Here is a 21,337-nt window from a genome sequence, read left to right as displayed (position 1 = left end):
TGAACCATGTGCTTCAGCTACAGACTGCTCAACTATATCTACTTCCATGGAGGCTTCCGTCTGCATCCAGCTACAGGAGGCTGACATTTGGATATGCCCTTTCACACAGGACAGACTTGCTTTCTCCTGGCCATCTCCTGTGGTTTCTGTAGGAGGATTTTCTGGCTGGCTGGATTCTTCTGACACAGGTTTCTCAACCTCACCAACATGACGAGGAGCTTCTGGGTCAGCTGTCTCAGTTTGCTTCTCCAGATGTTTCTTCTCTGGTTCCTTGCACATCTGATGACCTATGGGAAGCTCATGCTTTTGTTCCTGTTGTGGAGACAGACATACAGCTTTCTTTTGCCCATCCTTAGCAACAGTGTCAGCCAAACTCTTGTCTTTTGTCACTTCCAAAGGATGTTCCTGACCATAGTCTAGCTCTTCAGTGTTACATTCCTTTAGACTGTCAGCAATAAATGTTTCTTTGAGTGTCTTCTGTAAAAGGCAAGCTGGATTGGATTCTCCCCCTGTCTGGGGAGAAGGGTTGTTATTTGCCAAGGAAGCATTATTAGAAAGATGCTGTAATAAGAGAGAATATTCTTTTTCTGGGGTTATCTGGGATTCAGTTGGAGACTCAAAGGACTTGATGGCTCTAGGATCAATGGGCTCCGTGCAGCTAGATTCAGATGAGCAAATTGAAGCAGGGGCAGAGACAGAACGATCAAGTAATTGATTTTCAGGATTACAGATCTTGGAATTGAGTCCTGAAGACTGGACTGGATTTTGAAACCCATCAGAAGCTGGTAATGAGGGCATTCCCAGTGAGGTAGTTTCTTTGTCACTATTCTCTAACAGAAGACAGAAAGAAAGAAGCTGTTATGACCCACCAGACCCACTTTTCACTGGAGTAACGAAAACTTATCAACCAATGGCTATAAATACCTGGTCTGTGGCCCACTCCAGCTGCAGTAAACACACACTACATGCATCAAGGCTTCTGACGTTCTGTTTGGATTAGGAAACAAACACACCAAACTTGTGTTAGCATTCAGAGCACACCACATGCATGGGGACAGTCCTGTGACCTGGCAGCTCAGCTCCTGACTGCCCAAGGAGACTGTGTGTGAGAGGCAGGAGCTCCTCACGTTCACTGCCTTCCAGAGGGTTTCTGCCTGGGAAATTCCTTATGTCAAGTCAAAAATAACTCTGCTGCAGAACAATTTAAAGGTAGTTCTGTGGTATCTACACTGCAAAGTGGTCTGCGGGTGATACTACACACTGGACATAACATGTGCAGCACAAGGCAGGTGTCTCACACTGCCCTGGTTTGTTCTCCATCTGGCTGGAGATATTCAGGAGACACATTTCAGGGAAATGAGAGTGAAGAGAGTACCACGATTGTGTAACTATGCTCCCAGCTGCTATTGTCTTGTGATGGCTGGTGGCATCACAAGGTGGAGGAGGTGAGCAAACACCAGCTTGCTGCAAAAGGGAAATGTAAAGATCTTGGGGTGAAAGGCAGAAATCCCCCAAGGGAACTGCTGCCCGAGGCTGGGAAGAGCAAAGCAAAGGAAGGGACAGCCAGAAGTCAAACCCAGCTGTTTCCTTCTCTGGAAAGAATTACAGATCTCTATCAGCAGTGGCAAACACTGTCTCTTGTTATCAAGACAAATTGATGAAGTTCACTCATCTTGCCAATAGTCCAGTCTTGCCAATAGATCAGCTCTTGTGCTCTCATTAAATCACTGACGTGACCTTTGCTGCCCAAGTGCCTGTTCTGCCATTAAAGCCCTGCTCTGTCCAGTCTCAGTGTCCCAAACAGTGATCCAGATTTTGTGCTGCATTAGTTCCCTTTCCCTTCCTCCAAACTCTGTGCTCTTGAACACATACCACTGTTTTACCTTAAGTCCTTCTCCTTTTACAGACACCAGCTCTACTGGGGGACACCCAACCATGCTCACATGCACAGCCAGGATTTCCTCTAAGTTCCACACCATGGAAGAAATCTGCCTTTTTCACCTCAGCTACTAGTTTCTTTTATTCTCCATTAAATAGAAATGCTACTACACTGCACCTCTGATGATACATTGGGCTATCAAATCCAGCAGCAACCCCTGCTGTTGGCTGCACATCTGGTCCTAATGCAGCTACAACAACTTGGCAATGCTGGAGCCTTAAAAAGCCAGAATTATCCTACAGATTTTCAGGCTGCTCATCTTTCAAAAGGGTGGCAGAGGCTTGTGACACAGGGGCTGGATGAAAACTGGAGGGATCTTTTCCTGTTTCTACATAGCAGGATTACATTCTCCCTCTCTGCTCCCAAGCCAGACCTCTAGAGAGGAAGCAGAACTGTCTTTGGACTCAGTGGGTTGGTAATCAGGGTCTGATCAGCAAAACACACCAGGGATTTGCAGGCATTTAGGCAGCAGAAGCAGCTCCTGTTCTGACACACACTCCTCAGTGTCATCCTTCTGACACTGCCATCCTCTTCCTGGGCCAGCTACAGGAGCTGGATCCCAGCCCCACAAAGGACATGGATCCAGCTAACACTCACAACAAACCCTTCTCCACCATCAGAGATAAACTCTCTGTATCAGGTAAGGGTTGCACACGTGGTGGCAGTGCCCTTCTTGGGTGGAGGTTGTTGGAATGAGAAACCGTACATGGAGTCAGCTACCTGAATATGCTTCCTCCCAAAGCAACTGCAGCTTTGCAAATCCTTCATAATCCCCAAGTTTCCCAGTGGTGGAGGGAAACTCTATGTCCTGGCAGGAAAAAGCAACCTGATGACAGACATGAAGCAGCTGTGGAAGATCTAGATCCCAGTAGAACACAGCAGGGCTCCACTACCACCTCAGCTGCACTGCTGTAGGTGCTGAAACACCAGCAAGTCAGCTGACAGAAATCATGAGGCTTGCTGAAGTCAGCTTCAGGGGATTAAATAAAGCTCAAGAGTAATCCAGGTGTATTCACAGTGAGAACTTTAATAGCCTACAGATAAATGCAGTGATTGCTGTGGTACCATCTACCAGGAGGCTGCAGGAATTCAAGCTGTTTATGAAAGAACACAAGAGTTCTTGTGGGGAGCTGAGCTTCTCTGGACCTGTGCTGTGTTCCTTCCCTCTCCAGCTTCCTGTTCTTTAATTTCTAATAGTTTTGAAAGAGAGGAAGAAGGGATATACATGAATATTCTGACATCTTAGAGGATACAGCCTGTGAGCCAGAGGCCTGTAATCTGTCCAAGACACACAGTCCATCTAAAAAAGACCTACCTTAGTTCTATGCAGGGATGTTCTACAAACATTAAGTGAACAGACAAACTGGATTTCCTATTCTCATAAATCTTTTACATTCCTCTAGGGCTCAGCATGGATGGAGAACAGCAGACTGCTGACTAGCCTGAACAAAGCCACGTGGTCTTTAGAACTGTTTTGGCACATAAGCAGCTTTGATTTGAGTAATTTTAGGCACTTTTTATTTTAAAGTACTTGACTAAAATGCCTTTCTTGTAAAGATTAATGTATTTTGGGCTGAGGTTTGCTTTTTATGTGACCCTTTCAGCAGAGAACTAAGCCCAAGCTATTGAATCTGACCTTTAGCTCTGTCACAACCTGACAGAGGCAAGGTCAAGTCTCTGTCTGTGTTACTCTCCTTGCTGCAACTTAAGTTAATAAGCATTCCAGAAACCATTTCTTGCCCATTCATTAAAGCCAGGCCTCTCTTTTATACCTCTGGAAAATTTATGGAAGAAAACTGGTCAAAGAGACCAATAAATGCAGTCCTAGAATCATAGAATGGTTGAAGTTGGAAGGGACCTTGAAGATTAGTCCTGTGCTTCCCTTTAGTGTAAATACCTTTGTTATTTGCAAGAAAGTCACTCATTACTCTCTGGACTATCAGGCAGCAAACTGGGAAGTGTTAGAGAAAACATCAGTACGTTACAACTGGTTTTAAATATATATGTATATACACACACACATATATATATATGATTATCACAGTTCAGTTTTAAATATGGGCATCCTAGAGCCTTGAAAAAATTAGGAATAAAAATGAAATAAAAAAGAAATTAGCTTTTTCAGCTTAAACATGACCCAGCAAAGAGTTCTGCATGTGTGTGGGAAGCAGAATCTTACTGCATGCTTTCAGAGGAGAAGTTCATAGTAAAACTCAACAGTCTCAATAAAACACTTGCACATAAAATGTTCTCTTTAAGAACTTCAGAAAGGCTTAAGAAACACACAGCTTCACTGTAACAGCAGGGGAAAAAATACTGAAGCTTTCCTTTAGTCAAAAGCATATGCTGAAATTAAGGGAGGAGTTACACAGAAAATCTGAGTTTCAGGCAGTCTGGCTGGTAGCTCAGCTTTATTTTGGCACCTCCACTAAATTGTGCAGCTCCCAAACTCTTCTGTAACCCAGTTTCCAGCTGTGCAGCCTATGGATTCCAGAGGCACAGGGAACAAATCTATGGGGAGGGTGAAAGTTCTCTTTGAAGCTCACATTTAAGGCTGATGATGAAGCTGCTTATTTGGAAATTTGGAGCAACAATAACCTTCAGTAAGGGAAACAATTCACCTCCCAAGGGCACAAGCACCATTCTAAGGGGAAAAAAATGCTGAAATCGTAGTATTTCTAAAAATTGTCCTGAACTTCTGTCTAGAGATTTGTGCTTCCTGCTGTGGCTCCTCTATTTTTATATGCTGCAGCTATTAAGAGCAGGATTTGTGGAAGCCTCCACAAAGCTGTCCACGTGTGAGGCTGCTACAGTATCACCCAGCTGAGCCACCTCTTCCTGACTAGCACTGCAATTTGACCCAGGTGAACGGGTGCCAGAGACAACCCTTCATCTCCACACCTTCAAAGGCCAAGACACCAGAGCAGGTAGGAAGAATCACAGAATGGCTTAGGTTGGAAGGGGCCTTAAAGACCATCTAGATCCAAGCTCCCTGCATGGGCAGGGAAAGAAGAAGAGCACAAATGAAGCAGAAAGCACCCCTGAATGCCTTCATGCAGATTTAGCTGTACAGAGTGACATGCAGTCAGAGCAAGAATAACCCCCCACTTTGTCTCCACCATTTAGTCCCTGATGCTGCCTCAGACTGTCTCCTTGGGGCTGAGAAGGGGGCTGCTGGCAGACATCCTGATACACAGCAAGAAAAGGATGCAGATTAATATTTCAACTGGGCTTCTCCTGGTACCTGCTTCCTCTACAGACTTCTGTATTGCTTCTGCCAGCTCCTGGTCTGCAATCTCCTCCGGCCTCACGTCTTCCCGCCCGGCTCCGTACGCCAGCCGGGCACATTCCGGGAGCTCACCCTCTGGGAGGAAACTGGTCTGGGAACCAGTGGTGCCAATCACTAGTACATTCTTCTTGAGATCAATCGAACACTGTGAAAGAGCATCGAGACATCAGGGGCCTGTGTAAGAGCCAGTGAGTTCCCAGAGAAGGAGAAACAAGGTTAAACAATCCATTTCCCACAGGAACAGCTGGAGTAAAGCAAAGTGGGCCAAGAGCATCAGCTCTAGGCAAAGGGCTCCATATGACTTGATTTGTAATAAATCATTCAGTTGGAAAGCTCTGATGAGAGCAAAGTCCTTCAGGGAGCATCCAGACACCCCATGGCTATCCATGCTGTATGTAGTGTCTGTACTTCTGGCCTGCCTGGCTGGAAGATCATCTACTACCAACTCTCCCTGGAAAAATCCTAACAAATTCACAGGCAGGGCATTTATGTTGCACTTGGCACTTCACTTGGAAGAGCAAGGAACTGTTTCAAAACATACCTGATGCCTCTTCAGCATATCCAGTCCTAAAAGCATGTCCATGGGCTGCTCTTCAAGGATTGAGAAGGAGCATGCCAAGAAATCCCCTTCAATCTGCACCTGAGCTGCAACACAAGGAGAGAAGTTGCCACCTTGCAAGGCCACACCTCAACAAATCTGCTTTCTGCTCTTCTATCTCCTGGGAAAGGCCTGCACAGACCTGTTGGGTGTATCTGAAACCACAGCTCTGACCTACTGAGCTGGTCACAGAAAGCCTGGCCGTGTGTAAGCCCCAGGGACTCTCAGGCCCAGTTCATGATTCAAAAAGCCGACCTGCACTAGATCCTTCAATGCTGCTCACCTGACCCCCCAGCCAGAGAAGCTGCAGACAGCTCCTCAGAACACAGCTCTAGAAGAAGAAACAACAGTGAAAAGAAGAAGAAACAACAGTGAAAAGAATCCATTTGTCAGACAACAAGGACAATCGTTTGTCATCCAGAAAACCTGCACAAGGGCAGAGGCAGCCATCTCTTCCCAAAGGAGTATGAAACACTCCACAGGACCAGAGCCCTTCCCTTCCCAAGCAGCTCATGCTGCCCAACAGTCCCACCCCAGATAGGAAAGATCCTACTACTCCACATTAGTCCCATTTTTGGCACCAAGAGTGAACACATGCTCTTCACTGAGGACTCCCTCACCTAACAGTGTTGAGGTAACTCCATTTTAAAAGCATTAAACAAAACAGAAGCCTGACTGCTGTGCCCAGGACAAACATACTGCAGATGCACTTTTCCTGTACTCTGCAGCAGTTTCTAACAGTTACAGCATGAAACCAAATCTTCCTTGGTGCCAAGACTGTGGGAGATGCAGCTAAAGCTGCCCCAAGAAGAATGTCAGTACTCACCTAAGTGCACTCTGCCAATGATTTTCTGAGTCCCTACACCCTTGGCAATGCCAGCCCACCGTCGATCTACCAGCCTCATTATGTTGCACCTTTCAGCACAAGCTTGGCTCATGATGGTCATCTGGGCACCTACCAGCAGAAACAATTGTGTAAAGTTCCTGACAGTTCATCACAAATCAGAATTTTCTCCTGGGAGGACTTAAGATTTTGCACTCAGCAGCTGGGAAATCAACCTGCCTGCATCAGCAACTGTATGAAGGCATAAAGGTTCCCTGGGAATCCCACTGCCTTGAATCAGCACTGACAGGAAAGTTCCTGTAGAGCTGGAAGAACCCCAAGGACTGTCCCTTGAAGGCTGCAGATGGGAAGCACTGCATTAAAGGCATGTAAAATCCCCCCCATCTGTGCCATGAGGTGATACACAGGTGTGGCAGTGACCTTCCTGGCATCAAAGCCCCAGAAATTACCACAGAAGCCTTGCCCTGGGCTGTTCAACCACTCATGTGAGCTTCTTTTCTCAACAATTTGCTCCGTTTGCCTTAAACAATACCCAGGCTGCTCTCAGATCTCTATTAGGTGCTTCAGAATCTTCATAGAATGGAATGGTTTGGGTTCAAAGGGACCTTAAAGACCACCCAGTCCCAAATCCCTTTGCATGAGCAGGGACACCTCCCACCAGCCCAGGTTGCTCCAAGCCCCATCCAACCTGCCCTTCAACACTGCCAGGGATGGGGCAGCCACAGCTTCCCTGGACAACCTGGGCCAGGGTCTCACCACCCTCACAGCAAAGAATTTCCTCCTCATCTCCAACCTCAATCTCCCTCTCCCAGTTTTAATCCATCCCCCTCATCCCATCCCTCCATGCCCTTGTCCCAAGTCCCTCCCCAGCTTTCCTGGAGCCCCTTCAGGCACTGGAAGGTGCTCTAAGGTCTCCCTGGAGCCTTCTCCTCTCCAGGCTGAACACCCCAACTCTCCTAGCCTGGCTCCAGAGCAGAGCTGCTCCAGCCCTTGGATCATCTCTGTGGCCTCCTCTGGACTCTCTCCCGGAGGTCCATGTCCTTCTTACTTTGGGAACCCCAGAGCTGGACACAGGTCTCCAGATGGGGTCTCACAAGAGCCAAGTGAAGGGGGAGAATCACTCCTGAACCTTGTAACGTGGTGCTTTACTACAGAATTTTTGGGCAAATGATGCCTCTTCAGCATATCCAGTCCTAAAAGCATGTCCATGGGCTGCTCTTCAAGGATTGAGAAGGAGCATGCCAAGAAATCCCCTTCAATCTGCACCTGAGCTGCAACACAAGGAGAGAAGTTGCCACCTTGCAAGGCCACACCTCAACAAATCTGCTTTCTGCTCTTCTATCTCCTGGGAAAGGCCTGCACAGACCTGTTGGGTGTATCTGAAACCACAGCTCTGACCTACTGAGCTGGTCACAGAAAGCCTGGCCGTGTGTAAGCCCCAGGGACTCTCAGGCCCAGTTCATGATTCAAAAAGCCGACCTGCACTAGATCCTTCAATGCTGCTCACCTGACCCCCCAGCCAGAGAAGCTGCAGACAGCTCCTCAGAACACAGCTCTAAGAAGAAACAACAGTGAAAAGAATCCATTTGTCAGACAACAAGGACAATCGTTTGTCATCCAGAAAACCTGCACAAGGGCAGAGGCAGCCATCTCTTCCCAAAGGAGTATGAAACACTCCACAGGACCAGAGCCCTTCCCTTCCCAAGCAGCTCATGCTGCCCAACAGTCCCACCCCAGATAGGAAAGATCCTACTACTCCACATTAGTCCCATTTTTGGCACCAAGAGTGAACACATGCTCTTCACTGAGGACTCCCTCACCTAACAGTGTTGAGGTAACTCCATTTTAAAAGCATTAAACAAAACAGAAGCCTGACTGCTGTGCCCAGGACAAACATACTGCAGATGCACTTTTCCTGTACTCTGCAGCAGTTTCTAACAGTTACAGCATGAAACCAAATCTTCCTTGGTGCCAAGACTGTGGGAGATGCAGCTAAAGCTGCCCCAAGAAGAATGTCAGTACTCACCTAAGTGCACTCTGCCAATGATTTTCTGAGTCCCTACACCCTTGGCAATGCCAGCCCACCGTCGATCTACCAGCCTCATTATGTTGCACCTTTCAGCACAAGCTTGGCTCATGATGGTCATCTGGGCACCTACCAGCAGAAACAATTGTGTAAAGTTCCTGACAGTTCATCACAAATCAGAATTTTCTCCTGGGAGGACTTAAGATTTTGCACTCAGCAGCTGGGAAATCAACCTGCCTGCATCAGCAACTGTATGAAGGCATAAAGGTTCCCTGGGAATCCCACTGCCTTGAATCAGCACTGACAGGAAAGTTCCTGTAGAGCTGGAAGAACCCCAAGGACTGTCCCTTGAAGGCTGCAGATGGGAAGCACTGCATTAAAGGCATGTAAAATCCCCCCCATCTGTGCCATGAGGTGATACACAGGTGTGGCAGTGACCTTCCTGGCATCAAAGCCCCAGAAATTACCACAGAAGCCTTGCCCTGGGCTGTTCAACCACTCATGTGAGCTTCTTTTCTCAACAATTTGCTCCGTTTGCCTTAAACAATACCCAGGCTGCTCTCAGATCTCTATTAGGTGCTTCAGAATCTTCATAGAATGGAATGGTTTGGGTTCAAAGGGACCTTAAAGACCACCCAGTCCCAAATCCCTTTGCATGAGCAGGGACACCTCCCACCAGCCCAGGTTGCTCCAAGCCCCATCCAACCTGCCCTTCAACACTGCCAGGGATGGGGCAGCCACAGCTTCCCTGGACAACCTGGGCCAGGGTCTCACCACCCTCACAGCAAAGAATTTCCTCCTCATCTCCAACCTCAATCTCCCTCTCCCAGTTTTAATCCATCCCCCTCATCCCATCCCTCCATGCCCTTGTCCCAAGTCCCTCCCCAGCTTTCCTGGAGCCCCTTCAGGCACTGGAAGGTGCTCTAAGGTCTCCCTGGAGCCTTCTCCTCTCCAGGCTGAACACCCCAACTCTCCTAGCCTGGCTCCAGAGCAGAGCTGCTCCAGCCCTTGGATCATCTCTGTGGCCTCCTCTGGACTCTCTCCCGGAGGTCCATGTCCTTCTTACTTTGGGAACCCCAGAGCTGGACACAGGTCTCCAGATGGGGTCTCACAAGAGCCAAGTGAAGGGGGAGAATCACTCCTGAACCTTGTAACGTGGTGCTTTACTACAGAATTTTTGGGCAAAACTTCTGTCTCCCTCAGTGAGGGAAAGGAGAGTGTGGAGAAAGACATGAAAATGGGGCAGTTCACCTGAGTCAACAAAGGCTTTCACTGGATGTCCGTTGACTTTGCAGTTGATGTACAGCATCACCACCTGGCCAAAGCTCTCAGGAGCCTCTTCCATTGCTATCGTCATATTTTCTTCAATGTTTTGTTGCCTGAATTTAATGGAGAACAGAGAAAAAACCATCAGCCTTTCCACCAGCTGAACCTTGTAAGCATCCGTTTGACTTACAGACAGATCTGGTCACTCCCCTGTGCTGCTCAGCCTACAAACAGCAGGGTTAAACCCCAACAGACTTTCCCATTAGCTGAACACAGGCTGCTTAGGGGGGCTGCTAGTCATGATCTTGGCTCAACCCAGAGACACCAAGTCCCTCCCACAGTAGGCAGGGAGGCTCCTTCCAACCCTCTGCCTCATGACAACACCAGATGACCACCTCTTTGCAGCAGAAAGCTGTCACTACACAGCTAATCTAGAGAACCTGTGAGTGAAAAACCTGGGTGTTTATTAGTCACTCTACAACAAAGCACTGAGGGCACACGATGAAGATGTTGCCAGGAGCTACAAAGCTGGAATCCCACACAGCAGCTGAACATTAAAATTCTCCAATGTTTCCTTGGTATCTTTCATTTTCCAGGCATAGGAAAGGAGGGAGGTGAGTAAAACCATAGCAAGAACATTGCCATGAGCACAGGCTCTTGGTGCAGATTCAACTCTACAGAAGAAATGCTCTTCAAGAAGCCCACTGTGGTGCCTACTCTAATCTTGGAAGTGATGGGTATCTGTAGTGACTGCATCTGAAATACCTTTATCTACCAAAAGGAGAAAATTTTGAACCCAATTTTGAAACAGTTTTGGTTTTCCCCCTCAGCAGGGGAAGAATGCCAAGCTCCTTTATTCCTCATCTTCTGTAACCTGGTAGCCTTCCCACAACAAGATTGTAGGATGTGGTTTCTTGGGGGGGAGGAAAACACCTAATGGTATCCTGACCTGGCTCACTTAGGAGCTAAAGTGCCCTGCTGCCAGTCTGTCCTGCCTCATATATTTGAGAAGCAGAGCCACACATTGTCCTGTCCTTGATTATTTACACTGGAGATACAGTGGTTTATCTTTGTTCCCTTGTCACATCCATTATCTTCTTGTCTCTGTGCCTGACACTCTCTCCACCCCAGATACACTTGGAGGGCAGAGATGTGTCCCAAAAAATACGATCCTTGCAATAGCTTCCAGTCTTGGGCAAAGCACATGGAATGAAGGAAGGAGTTCAGAGAAACTAAGCGGGATGTGAAATCTGGGGACTGCTAGAAGCCCAGACTGTTCCCTAACAGCTCCACAGCCTTGGGCACACCTCCTTTAGCTGTCCCCTCAGCTCTGGTGAATGTAAGTGTTCCAGTGCCTCCAAGCCATCTTTTCCTACCTACAAATATCTATTTTTCTGCATTGCTAAGCTAAGCCTTCCTCCAACACGAACACCGTATCAGGTGTAACACAAGAATGACTGTTTATCATAGAATCCCAGACTGGTTTGGGATAGAAGGGACCTTCAAGATCATACAGTCCCAAATCCCCCTGCATGGGCAGGGACACCTTCCACCAGCCCAGGTTGCTCCAAGCCCCATCCAACTTGCTCTTCAACACTTCCAGGGATGGGGCAGCCACAGCTTCCCTAGGCAACCCTCACACTCAAGAATTTCCTCCTCATGTCCAACCTAAATCTCCCCTCTTCATTTTTAATCCATTAACCCTTGTCCTCTCACTACAAGTCCTTGTCCCAAGTCCCTCCCCAGCTTTCCTGAAGCCCTTCAGACACAAATGACTTTTGGTTATGAGCCACAAGGACATTTCTTTACTGGGGAAAAAAAAACATCCATCATGTTCTGACTCCAGAATTTATCACTCAATTTAAGAAATCAAGCCTCAGCCCAGTGCAATTACATTTAGAAGACAGCAAGAGGGAGCGAGCACTGATGAGCAGAACGTATTTCTCCAGAACATCTCTTCTGACAGCAGTGATGTTAAGAGTCTGGAATTAGCCAGAGACAAAATAATTAGCAAATATGAAACCCAGTCTCAAAGGCAGCTGGAGGAATGATGCCATGGAGCTGAGCAGAGAGCTCAGCTCAGACATCAACACAGGTCCAGCTCTCCAGTGCAGAACGTGCCCCAGACACCCAAGTGCCACCTCACCAGAGGATCTGGACTATGCGCTCTCCACAAGGGCCCTTGTTTCAGAGTGGACCAGCTTGGACATCTCTGGGACATCACAGGCATAGACAGTCATGCTACCACCTCATGATCTGTGCTCAACTGGATAGATCTAAAGGATGGGGCGTGTGCCTCCATGTCCCCAACTCCCAACCTTCCCACCTGCAAAGTTGGCTCAGAGATGCCCTACAGACATCTTAAGGCAGGACCTAAGCACATTCCTGCATCCTCCAATGTAAAGCACCATGGACGGAAGCATCCTGTGGAAAAAAGCACCACGAAGACCTCCAAAGCCTGCAGGTTACTTTGGTTTGCTACCTTATGTCTTCTTCTATCTTGGCCTGTGCCTCCAGATCAAAAGGGTCAGCTGAGTAGAGTCGGATCCTTTCTTGCTCCCGCCGGGCCCGGTCCTGCTGTTGCTCCAGCAACACCCTGGTGAATTTCTCTGCAGTAACAGGGAGAAACACAAATGCTTTTTACTGGAAATTACTCTTACAACTCAAGTTCTGGCACAGCAACCTCACCTTTTCATGCCAGCATGAACTCAGAGCTGGACTCAGCAGCTGAGGCACACAGGGCTTCAGCTGAAGGCAGCATGGATGGACCTCGCAGATGGATGGACCTCAAAGGATGCGTGGCAAAGCTTGGGAACGCCCTGAGATGGAAAGCCAACTGGACAGAGCTCTTTCTCCTTGTGTCTGCTACCCAAACTCAGCACAAGCAAGCTCAGTTTCCTTGTGCATACATTTTTATATGGGAGAAACAGAGGAAAAAACATGAAGACAACAATATTTAAAACAAAGAGCTGCTTGAGAACAGGGATTAATTCTTCTGTTGAGGCAAGAATTGCCAAATACTCTAAAATCCAGCAGATAAATGAGACCTGAAGCAGAAATCAGGACTTGCACAATTCCAATGAGAGACCTGAGTGCACATGTATTTTGAAAAAGCTTCAGAGACAGAAACAACATTTCCCAGCTCTCACTAAGATGGCTCAGCTACAAGAACAGCTTGCAGGTTCTATCCCATTTTACACTTAGCAATTCCCAGGAAAATAACAGCCTGTAGATCCAGCAAAGAGCAAATGCAGAACTCTAAGACATAAAAAGGCTAAGGACAAAACTTGCTTTAAACCCAAGCAACACAGGCAAAGACAGAGACAGAATGATCCCTACAGCTGCACACCTGGCCACTGAAATCAAGAGGTCCAGGACTGGTCACCTGCTTCACAAAGTTTAGCCCCACATTTTAAGGACATATATTTTACATCCCCGCTTTTTGCATGGCCTCTGGCTGGTTTTCACTACTTGGATGTGCTCACATACATTCCCAAAAGGATCTGGCAATAAACTGAGCTCTGTAAACACAGTAAGTTGTGGGTTTCCTTCCAGAAATGCAGTTCCCATGAAGAAGCTCACTGGCTCTGAGGCTGGTACCTGTTCAGGAAGGCACTGGGGAAGTTTTCTTGGTTTGCTTTGTTTTTTTTAATTAGGCTTCTGTACATGAGATGCCTGCTGAAGTGCTTGTTGAGCATCTGGCACCAACACATGGCACAGATCTGTAGGGACATCTGGGCATCCAAGCCAGAGCTGTGCCCAGATACCCAGAGGAGAAGTATGGAATGATGCGAGCACAACCAGATTCAACCCCACTTCCTTCTGCAGCCACTTGGGACTGAAAAGGCACACCTGAATCCAAGTTAAATGTGCACAACAAGACAGGACAGATCAGATGAGCTGGTTCTGGGTGTCTTGGGCTGTACTTCTTATTTCCTCTGCCAACAGTGGCACATCTCTCAAGATGATGCACTATCAATGCTGTGCTCACAAGAGGTGTGAAAAAGCTTGAAAGTGCAAAGGACATGGTTTTAACTCTGGAGATAAGCTACAGTCAGAATGAAAAAATGAAGCAGGCCGATAAGATCTGGGCAAGTTCCTCTCTAGCTTCCTTTGACTGAGAGAAGCCACTACGATGTACTCTTGGAAGAGGGGAAAAAAAAGACTCCTGCTGGAAGCTCCTCCTCTTCCTTCACTTCCCCAAACTCAAGAGGATTTATTTCCTACCTAAACAACCGCAGGGCTTTAGCAGCACATCATCTGATGCCCAGAACACCTCTCTGTTTCCATACTGAAATCACACTCGAGCTCAAAGCACGGCACTAGGCTTCAACTGTGCCCAAAATACCACACTTTGAGACGTCAACATTTCTGACTATTCCTATGGAAAAAACTCCCTAAAGCCAGCATTTACTTGTTCCTTCTCCTCTCTCTTCCAAATGTCCACTCCCAAACCAGCTCACCATTATGGACAAAGGTGGTTTTACAGCCTCTGCTCTCTGTTGACATCTCAGTGGGCTCTGGGATGCAACAACTACAATAGCATGATTGGAAAATGTGCATTCAGAGTCTTTGCATAAAAACTGGGAGCTGAGCCATTTGTCTTCACAGAAACTTCTCTGTGGATCTGATATTCCAGAGTAGGGCACAGAGGATATTAATGAAGCCAAGAAAGAGAAATATGTATAACCTGCCAGAAATAGTCCTGTTTAGGAGAGGACCTCTGCCCTGAATGCTCCCAACTGGCACCTTTTATCGGCATCATCAGTGAGCTGGCAGCAAACAAAGAATTGTTATCATAGAATAATGGAAGGGTTTGAGTTGGGACCTTCAGGACCACCTAGATCCAACCCCCTGCACGGGCAGGGACACCTCCCACAAGCCCAGGTTACTCCAAGCCCCATCCGACCTGCTCTTCAACACTGCCAGGGATGGGGCAGCCACAGCTTCCCTGGGCAACCTGGGCCAGGCTCTCACCACCCTCACACTAAAGAATTTCCTCCTCATGTCCAACCTCAATCTCCCTCTTCCAGTTTCAATCCATTCCCTTCATCCCATCCCTCCCTGCCCTTGTCCCAAGTCCCTCCCCAGCTTTCCTGGAGCCCCTTCAGGCACTGGAAGGTGCTCTAAGGTCTCCCTGGAGCCTTCTCCTCTCCAGGCTGAACACCCCAACTCTCCTAGCCTGGCTCCAGAGCAGAGCTGCTCCAGCCCTCCCATCATCTCCATGGCCTCCTCTGGACTCTCTCCAGGACCTCCGTGTCCTTCTTACACTGGGAACCCCAGAGCTGGACATATCGCAGCTAGTTAAAAAACTTGTGTCTGCCCTTTTATCAAGAGCTCAAACACACCTATAACCACCTCCTACAGACAAAAAACCCGACTCACCGAGGTCTCCACTGAGCAAGGCCTCGGCCAGGGGCGGGTTGCGCTCCTTCAGCAGCGACAGCTCGTGGGGATTCGCCAGCAACATCTCACGCAGCAGCCTCGGGTTGTCCAGCCCCTGAGGGAACGAGCTGGCGTCGGGAGGCGACGGGCGAGGCCGCTGTGCTGGGGGCTGGTGCTGCTGAGAGGATGTCCCAGGAACCGCGATGCTGCTGAAGTCGATCTTGGGCAAACCTTGAGGGAAAAAGAGGTCAGAGGCGTCAGCGCTTCACCATTAAGATTCTGCTGGGAAAACGCAGCTGGAAAACCATAGGAAGGATGAGCTGCTCTTCATGCTCCAGCACGAGGCTGGATTCTGAGAGCAGAGATCCGTATCAGGAGCATGGCCACGTGCTCAGGTTACTGGGTTAGGAATGCCAGCACCTATTCACGTAGCTCCTCTAGCCTACCTGGCCCATTTTTGATCTCCTCATCAGACTGGTTATTTCCAGCTTCACAAATGTGAGTACCACACAGAGGGATCCACAAGGCTAATCCCTGTGTCTCTGAGGTGCTTCTGAACCTCTCTGATTAAAAAAAAAAAAAGCCAGGGGAAAAAAAGAAAAAAAAAAAAAAAGGAAGTACCATTTCTGCAGACCTGCATTGCAGGTACCCATCCTCCAGCTGAGGCAAGAGGTCAAGGACCTCAAGCAACACTCCCACGCCCTTCCCAGCCAGTAGCACCTTCTCCAGCGTTATTTCATGAGGTGAATTAGCTAGGAATCACTGCAGAAGGCAGGAGAGAGGAACCAGGCTCCAGTCAGACCTTGCCTGTGGAGTCTTTTGCATGGTTGTGTTGCTGGGTTTGTCCAGATGCAGCTTTGCTGGGTGTTTATCATCCAACAAATGAGCACATGATGCAACGACTTTTTGTTGTCTCTGAGCAGAACAGACCCCACGTGATTGCACCACGACACTGGGTGGGAAGGGAACCAGCAGCTGTATCAACCTTCACAAGCCTTTGCAAAAACTGCTGTTCTGAACGAGTTAATTTTCTTGCTTTCGCTGCATTTCCCCAAAAGAATGGTATTCACTTCCTTAGAATTTAAAAAAAACAACCAACATTCCATAACAAGCCCTTTTCCCAATTTGTAAAGCCCCCACCTCATCCCTTGCCATGCTCCTTCCTAAATGCTTTTGCCTAGTGAGGTACTAAAGGAGGGTGACATGAGATGGAGTTGGTGTTTGGTAAATACTGAGATCTTTGGATGATCAGAGCAAAAGCTAGCACACATCCCTTCTCACCTGGGAAACGGATGGAGGGTCGAGGTTCCACAGTCTCTTTCTGTCGTAAAATCACCACGTCCCCATCTTTCAAGCCATAGGAAGCCAGAGATCTGTTGTTGTCAGTTAGAGGCCGCTCTGCATACACAATCTGCCCATGGAGAAAGTGCAATGAAGGACACCATGTGGGTCAAAGCAGATCTTGCTCTTTTTTTTAACCTTTTTTTTGTGTTGAGAAAGCATTCCAGTCAATCCTCTGGACCCAGCTCCTGCAGGGAAGTGTGCAATTCTCCCTGCAGGCACGGGCAGGCCTGGCCAAAAGCACCTCTACCTCAGGCACACAAAGACCTCAGTGGTTGGACAATGACACGGAGTTGGTCTTATCAAAACCTGGCCAAGGTTTCTTGAAACCCAGCATCTCAGGGAAGGGCTGGTCACTCTTAGAGGCCAAGATCATTACAGGAAAGCAAGCCTTGCGCCAGGGCTGTTTACCACATGTTTCCAAAAGCCAATCTCTGCCATTACACAAGTCACAGGCATCTTGTGCAGCATTATCTCCCCCCAAATCAGCACCTATTGACCAAGGACCAACCGCATGCACGCAGGCAGCATCAATCAGGATTGATCCACGAACAATCCAGTCCAAGATCTAAGATCTCTGCCTTTTCCCACAACATGGTTTTTCAGAATAACCAGTTTTACAGGGACCTCAAGCCATTTCCAGTTTACTTCAGTGATGTAACTCTGTCCAGGCTTGAGGGTTCAGCACCCAAAGACAACACTCCCGAGACTGTAGTCAGCCTGTGGTGGTGAAGTAACTTCTTTTGACTACCAAACACAAAGTCGCATCATTTTCTATTACAAGGAGTCCACAGATTAAACCTAAAAACATACTGAGACAAAAAAGAATAATCACCATAGAATGGTTTGGGTTGGGAAGGAACTTAAATATCATCTAGATCCAACTCAATTGCATGGCCAGGGACACCTCCCAGTAGACCAAGTTGCTCAGAGGCCCATCTAATCTTGCTAGAGCTGGGACTTCCACAACTTCCCTGGGAAACCTGTGCCCAGGGAATGTGCTAAACATTTTTGTTAGCATTAGATCTGTAACACCTACAGATGGTCCAAGTTACAGGGAAGCAAAAGAAATAAAATGCGTGTTACAGGAACAAAAGTTCCCAGAAATGGTATCTGCTAAACATGAAGGTTTCTGTGCAGAGACTGGGCAGATCAGTTCAACAGCCTCCTACCCCTGGCAGGAGTTCAAAGCAAGAAGAGCCAGAGAACCCAGCCTAAACCCGTGGGGCATATGATCAAATTTCAGGTTTACTACCTAGTTTAGCAAGACCCACTTTGGAAAAGGCTGGTTCAGCAACAACAGGTTCTGCCACAGGTCGGGACTAGCAAAGCCACGTGGGAGAAGCTTTCACAGGCCTTGCCTGGATAGGCTGCAGCTCGACCCAATGCTCTTGCAAGCAGATCCAAAGAAACCCCAATTACCACACATCTTAAGGTCTGGAAGATGCTCCAGACTTTCACTGCTTTACTGCAGCAAGTCAGAAGTATTACACAGAAACCCGCTACCGTACTCTAAGGGGAGACCCATCATCAGAGGTGGTGCCAAAGACCAGACAGAAAAAACAAAACCAGTGAGAACCATGTAGGACAGCAACCAGAGCCACCAGAAGAGAAGCACGCGATGAGGAGCAAGCACAAGCTTCCCGAGCTTCCTACCTTCTCCTTAACAGCACCCTGAAAAGCCTCAGTGCTATTGCACCAGACTGGGTCCCTTCCAAAGCAAACATGGGTCCATTTGCAAGCTATATTAAGGAGTGCAGTCTCTGCTCCGATGGTTTGCAAGACATTACAAGTATAATTAAGGTTAGGCTGTGATGGGGAGAGTCCCAGGGCGTCCTCTCACGTTACCGGACGCCTCCCGCACGGCCTGACCGGGCAACACCGCTGCCCACAGAGACAACAAGCTTGTCACAGAGCAGAGCTGCAGGCACAAATCTTAAATGGCAGTTTCCCTGCACACTCTGGGAGAGACAAGTTAATCAGTTTAAGTGAGGTTTTACCTCTGTCATCTTGCTGAGATTGGATTTATGGGTGTTCGGCCTTAACACCTCAGACAATGAATTAAGGGGCTGGCACTCACTCTACAGCCATTAGCAGCACAGTGTGAAGCGCTTCTGACCCATCCTGCTCTGCTCTTAAAACTCCTTGATTTAATTTTGCTGTGCTTTGATTATCTGCTTTGTGGTGTATTTTTCTAGGTGAACTTGTACCTGGACCAGGTCCTGGACACAGGCTCCCCTGGAGGTGACCAGGGCAGGGATGGAGGCACCAAGGTGGCACAGCGGTTGAGTTTTGTAGGGTAGATCCTCCTTATGCAGCAAGGAACCCCAATCAAGAGTGTGAGATACCACCAGCAAACAGAAATCAATCCAAACCCAGAACCTCTTAAACCTTTCTGTGCACAGCCAAGGACAGGAGAGTACGACACGTAGAGAGAGGAAGGGAATGAACAGCACTGCCAGAAGAACGAGGTTCTGCCAAGTGTCCCCATTCCCTTTCCAGAAAAGCCCCCACCTTGATTGTGAAGGAAACTACCATAAGCTGAATTATTTCCCCTCTCCTCACTCAGCTCCTCTTATCACCACAGCTCTCCACCAGCTGTCCCTGTTATCTCCTAACATCCTCCCCACCTTGCCATCCCTCACAAACCTCACAGCCCCCTGCTCATCTCCACCCCAAACTGAAGAACCCCCAATTCCTGTCACAGAACAGCAGAAAATACCAGTGGGATTAACCCTCCTCCACACACAGCAGTGGGGGTTTACACCTCCCTGCACAACCCTCACTATTAAATTCATGCTCTTTTTTTGTGCCAATGTGGCACTTTTAATGGAACGTGTGCCTTGGTTATGGAAAAACAGCAGGAAGCCACCAAGTTTGGTAAATGTCAAACTGCCTCTTTGTGGAGGATGGTTTGAGCACACAAAATCCTTCTACACAACAAGCTGCTTCACTGATAACTTGTATTTTTATCATTTTCTCCTCACTGAAGGTCCTCAAAGCACTAAGCAGAAACAGGAGAGAAATGAACAATAAATACATGGCTGGAAAGCACTAAAAAACAGGAAGCAAGATGATGAATTAATGGCAGATGGATGAGCAGAAGGGAAGCAGAGGTGGCTACAAAAAGCACAGTGCTGATCCCTGTGACCTGTGGCCAATGTAATCACAAAACTGTGCAGCAGTTTAACTGAGGTGGAGCAAAAAACTCACCAGCGAGAAAACTCCTGGCAAAATTGAAGGAGAAAAATCCATAACCTCTCATAATCCTCCAACAGACCCTGAGCTGGTGGGTTAGCCTGACACAAAGGGGACAGAGCTGATGATGAGGAGTTTACACTCCACACGGCTCAAGATATGGAAGCCACCATGTGCTCACAGATCCCACGCACACAAGTTGTCCCCCATCACCAGCTGCAAATCTGGGTGGCAGTGACACAGAAATGGGGGTTTGCTGGAGCCTTTATGTGAGGTGGTTCCTTCCAAAAATCAGAAAACCCACCTCACTTCGACTTTCTACCCTGGCTTTGGAGCCTGCTTCCCCCTCAAAACCAACCTCCCACCCCAAAATAAAAGGCTTGCCAAAGGCAGACAGACATAAAACAAAACACGATGGGTGAAGCATCAGGAACCTGCTCAGTGAGGGAATGTGTCCACTTCAAGCGTTGCCAGTTCAGCTCTTTCCCCATTGCTGACTAATATTTGCTTGACTGGAAAAATGTTTTATTACTTCAGACTTGGAAAAGGCTCAGGAAGCAAAAGCCATGACCACAGAACTCCCCAAACTCTGCCAGGAGCAGCCGGCACCCTGAGGAAAGGAGCTGACCTGGCCCCATCCACCCTGCTGGTAAAGAGGGAGAAATCACACAAAAAACCGGGACTGAGCCCAAAACAAAAGAGTAAAGCCCAGGTGGGTGGGCAGACGGACACGAGCCAACCCCACACCACAGTTTTTCACACGCTGACAAAGAGGGAGCCCTGAATTTGGGCTGAGGGGACCTGTGCTAGAGGAGAGCAGGTGGATGCCCCGTTTGGTTCCTGCAAGAAAAAAAGAAAGGGGGGGAGGGAAAAACCTTAATCTGCCCTTTCCACCCCAGGCAGGGGCAGGAACGAGATAGGTAAATAAACAAACCCTTTCCTCAGTGTTCCTTGTTCCCTCGAGTGTGCGGAGATCACGGGCTGGCACCTTCCCTGCTTCCCGACTCCCATTCCTCTCACTCCAAATCCTTCCTCATTTACACACCAAATTCCTCTGAAAACTCAGTAATAAACCAATTTTCTTCTCCCCTTTTGGCTCCACCACGGAAGGCGACCGAGCCTTTCCCGGAGCGACCCCGAGACGATAATCGACTCATCACGGTTCCCCGAGGGGAAGATTTTTGAGGGAAAAGGGACCCGTTTCTCCTCAAAACGGAAAGGTCGGCGCGAGGAGCGACGGGGACGCGCCCACCCAACCCAAACAACCCCCAGACTCCGGGATTAGGAGGCGCCGAGGGCTGAAGGGGGGACACAAACCGCTCCCAGCCCAGAGGGACCCCAACCCCTGAGGCGGGGGGGGAAGCACCGAGCGCGCCCTCCCCCGCGCCTCAGGAGCGGGACCCGCCGGCGGGCAGGGCCCGCCCCGGCTCTCGGGCCCCCGTGTGCCCGGC

The 21,337-nt window shown here is 48.4% G+C and overlaps 2 protein-coding genes across 2 annotated transcripts in view; both read right to left on the bottom strand.

Annotated features, from left to right (window-relative positions):
- Positions 1 to 12,490, bottom strand: part of RSC1A1 (regulatory solute carrier protein, family 1, member 1) — a 13,748-nt gene extending 1,258 nt beyond the window's left edge. Inside the window, exons 1-7 of the mRNA XM_009995773.1 lie at positions 12,445 to 12,490; positions 9,948 to 10,075; positions 8,697 to 8,825; positions 5,770 to 5,873; positions 5,301 to 5,373; positions 925 to 987; positions 411 to 830 (exon numbers count right to left, since the gene is read on the bottom strand). Of these exons, the coding sequence (XP_009994075.1) occupies positions 411 to 798 (388 nt within the window). The 5' untranslated portion in view covers positions 799 to 830; positions 925 to 987; positions 5,301 to 5,373; ... (2 more) ...; positions 9,948 to 10,075; positions 12,445 to 12,490. The remainder of the gene's footprint in view (positions 1 to 410; positions 831 to 924; positions 988 to 5,300; positions 5,374 to 5,769; positions 5,874 to 8,696; positions 8,826 to 9,947; positions 10,076 to 12,444) is intronic.
- DDI2 (DNA-damage inducible 1 homolog 2 (S. cerevisiae)) overlaps positions 4,269 to 21,337 on the bottom strand; it is a 21,378-nt gene continuing 4,309 nt past the window's right edge. The window contains exons 2-9 of the mRNA XM_009995772.1: positions 16,629 to 16,758; positions 15,348 to 15,578; positions 12,445 to 12,571; positions 9,948 to 10,075; positions 8,697 to 8,825; positions 5,770 to 5,873; positions 5,184 to 5,373; positions 4,269 to 4,285 (exon numbers count right to left, since the gene is read on the bottom strand). Coding sequence (XP_009994074.1) covers positions 4,269 to 4,285; positions 5,184 to 5,373; positions 5,770 to 5,873; positions 8,697 to 8,825; positions 9,948 to 10,075; positions 12,445 to 12,571; positions 15,348 to 15,578; positions 16,629 to 16,758 — 1,056 coding nt within the window. The remainder of the gene's footprint in view (positions 4,286 to 5,183; positions 5,374 to 5,769; positions 5,874 to 8,696; positions 8,826 to 9,947; positions 10,076 to 12,444; positions 12,572 to 15,347; positions 15,579 to 16,628; positions 16,759 to 21,337) is intronic.

This window comes from Chaetura pelagica, unplaced genomic scaffold, assembly GCF_000747805.2.
Source record: "Chaetura pelagica isolate M959 unplaced genomic scaffold, ChaPel_1.0 scaffold234, whole genome shotgun sequence".
Taxonomy (NCBI): Eukaryota; Metazoa; Chordata; class Aves; order Apodiformes; family Apodidae; genus Chaetura; species Chaetura pelagica.
The sequence above is the reverse complement of the archived record's forward strand: the minus strand, read 5'-3'. Positions and strand labels throughout refer to the sequence as shown.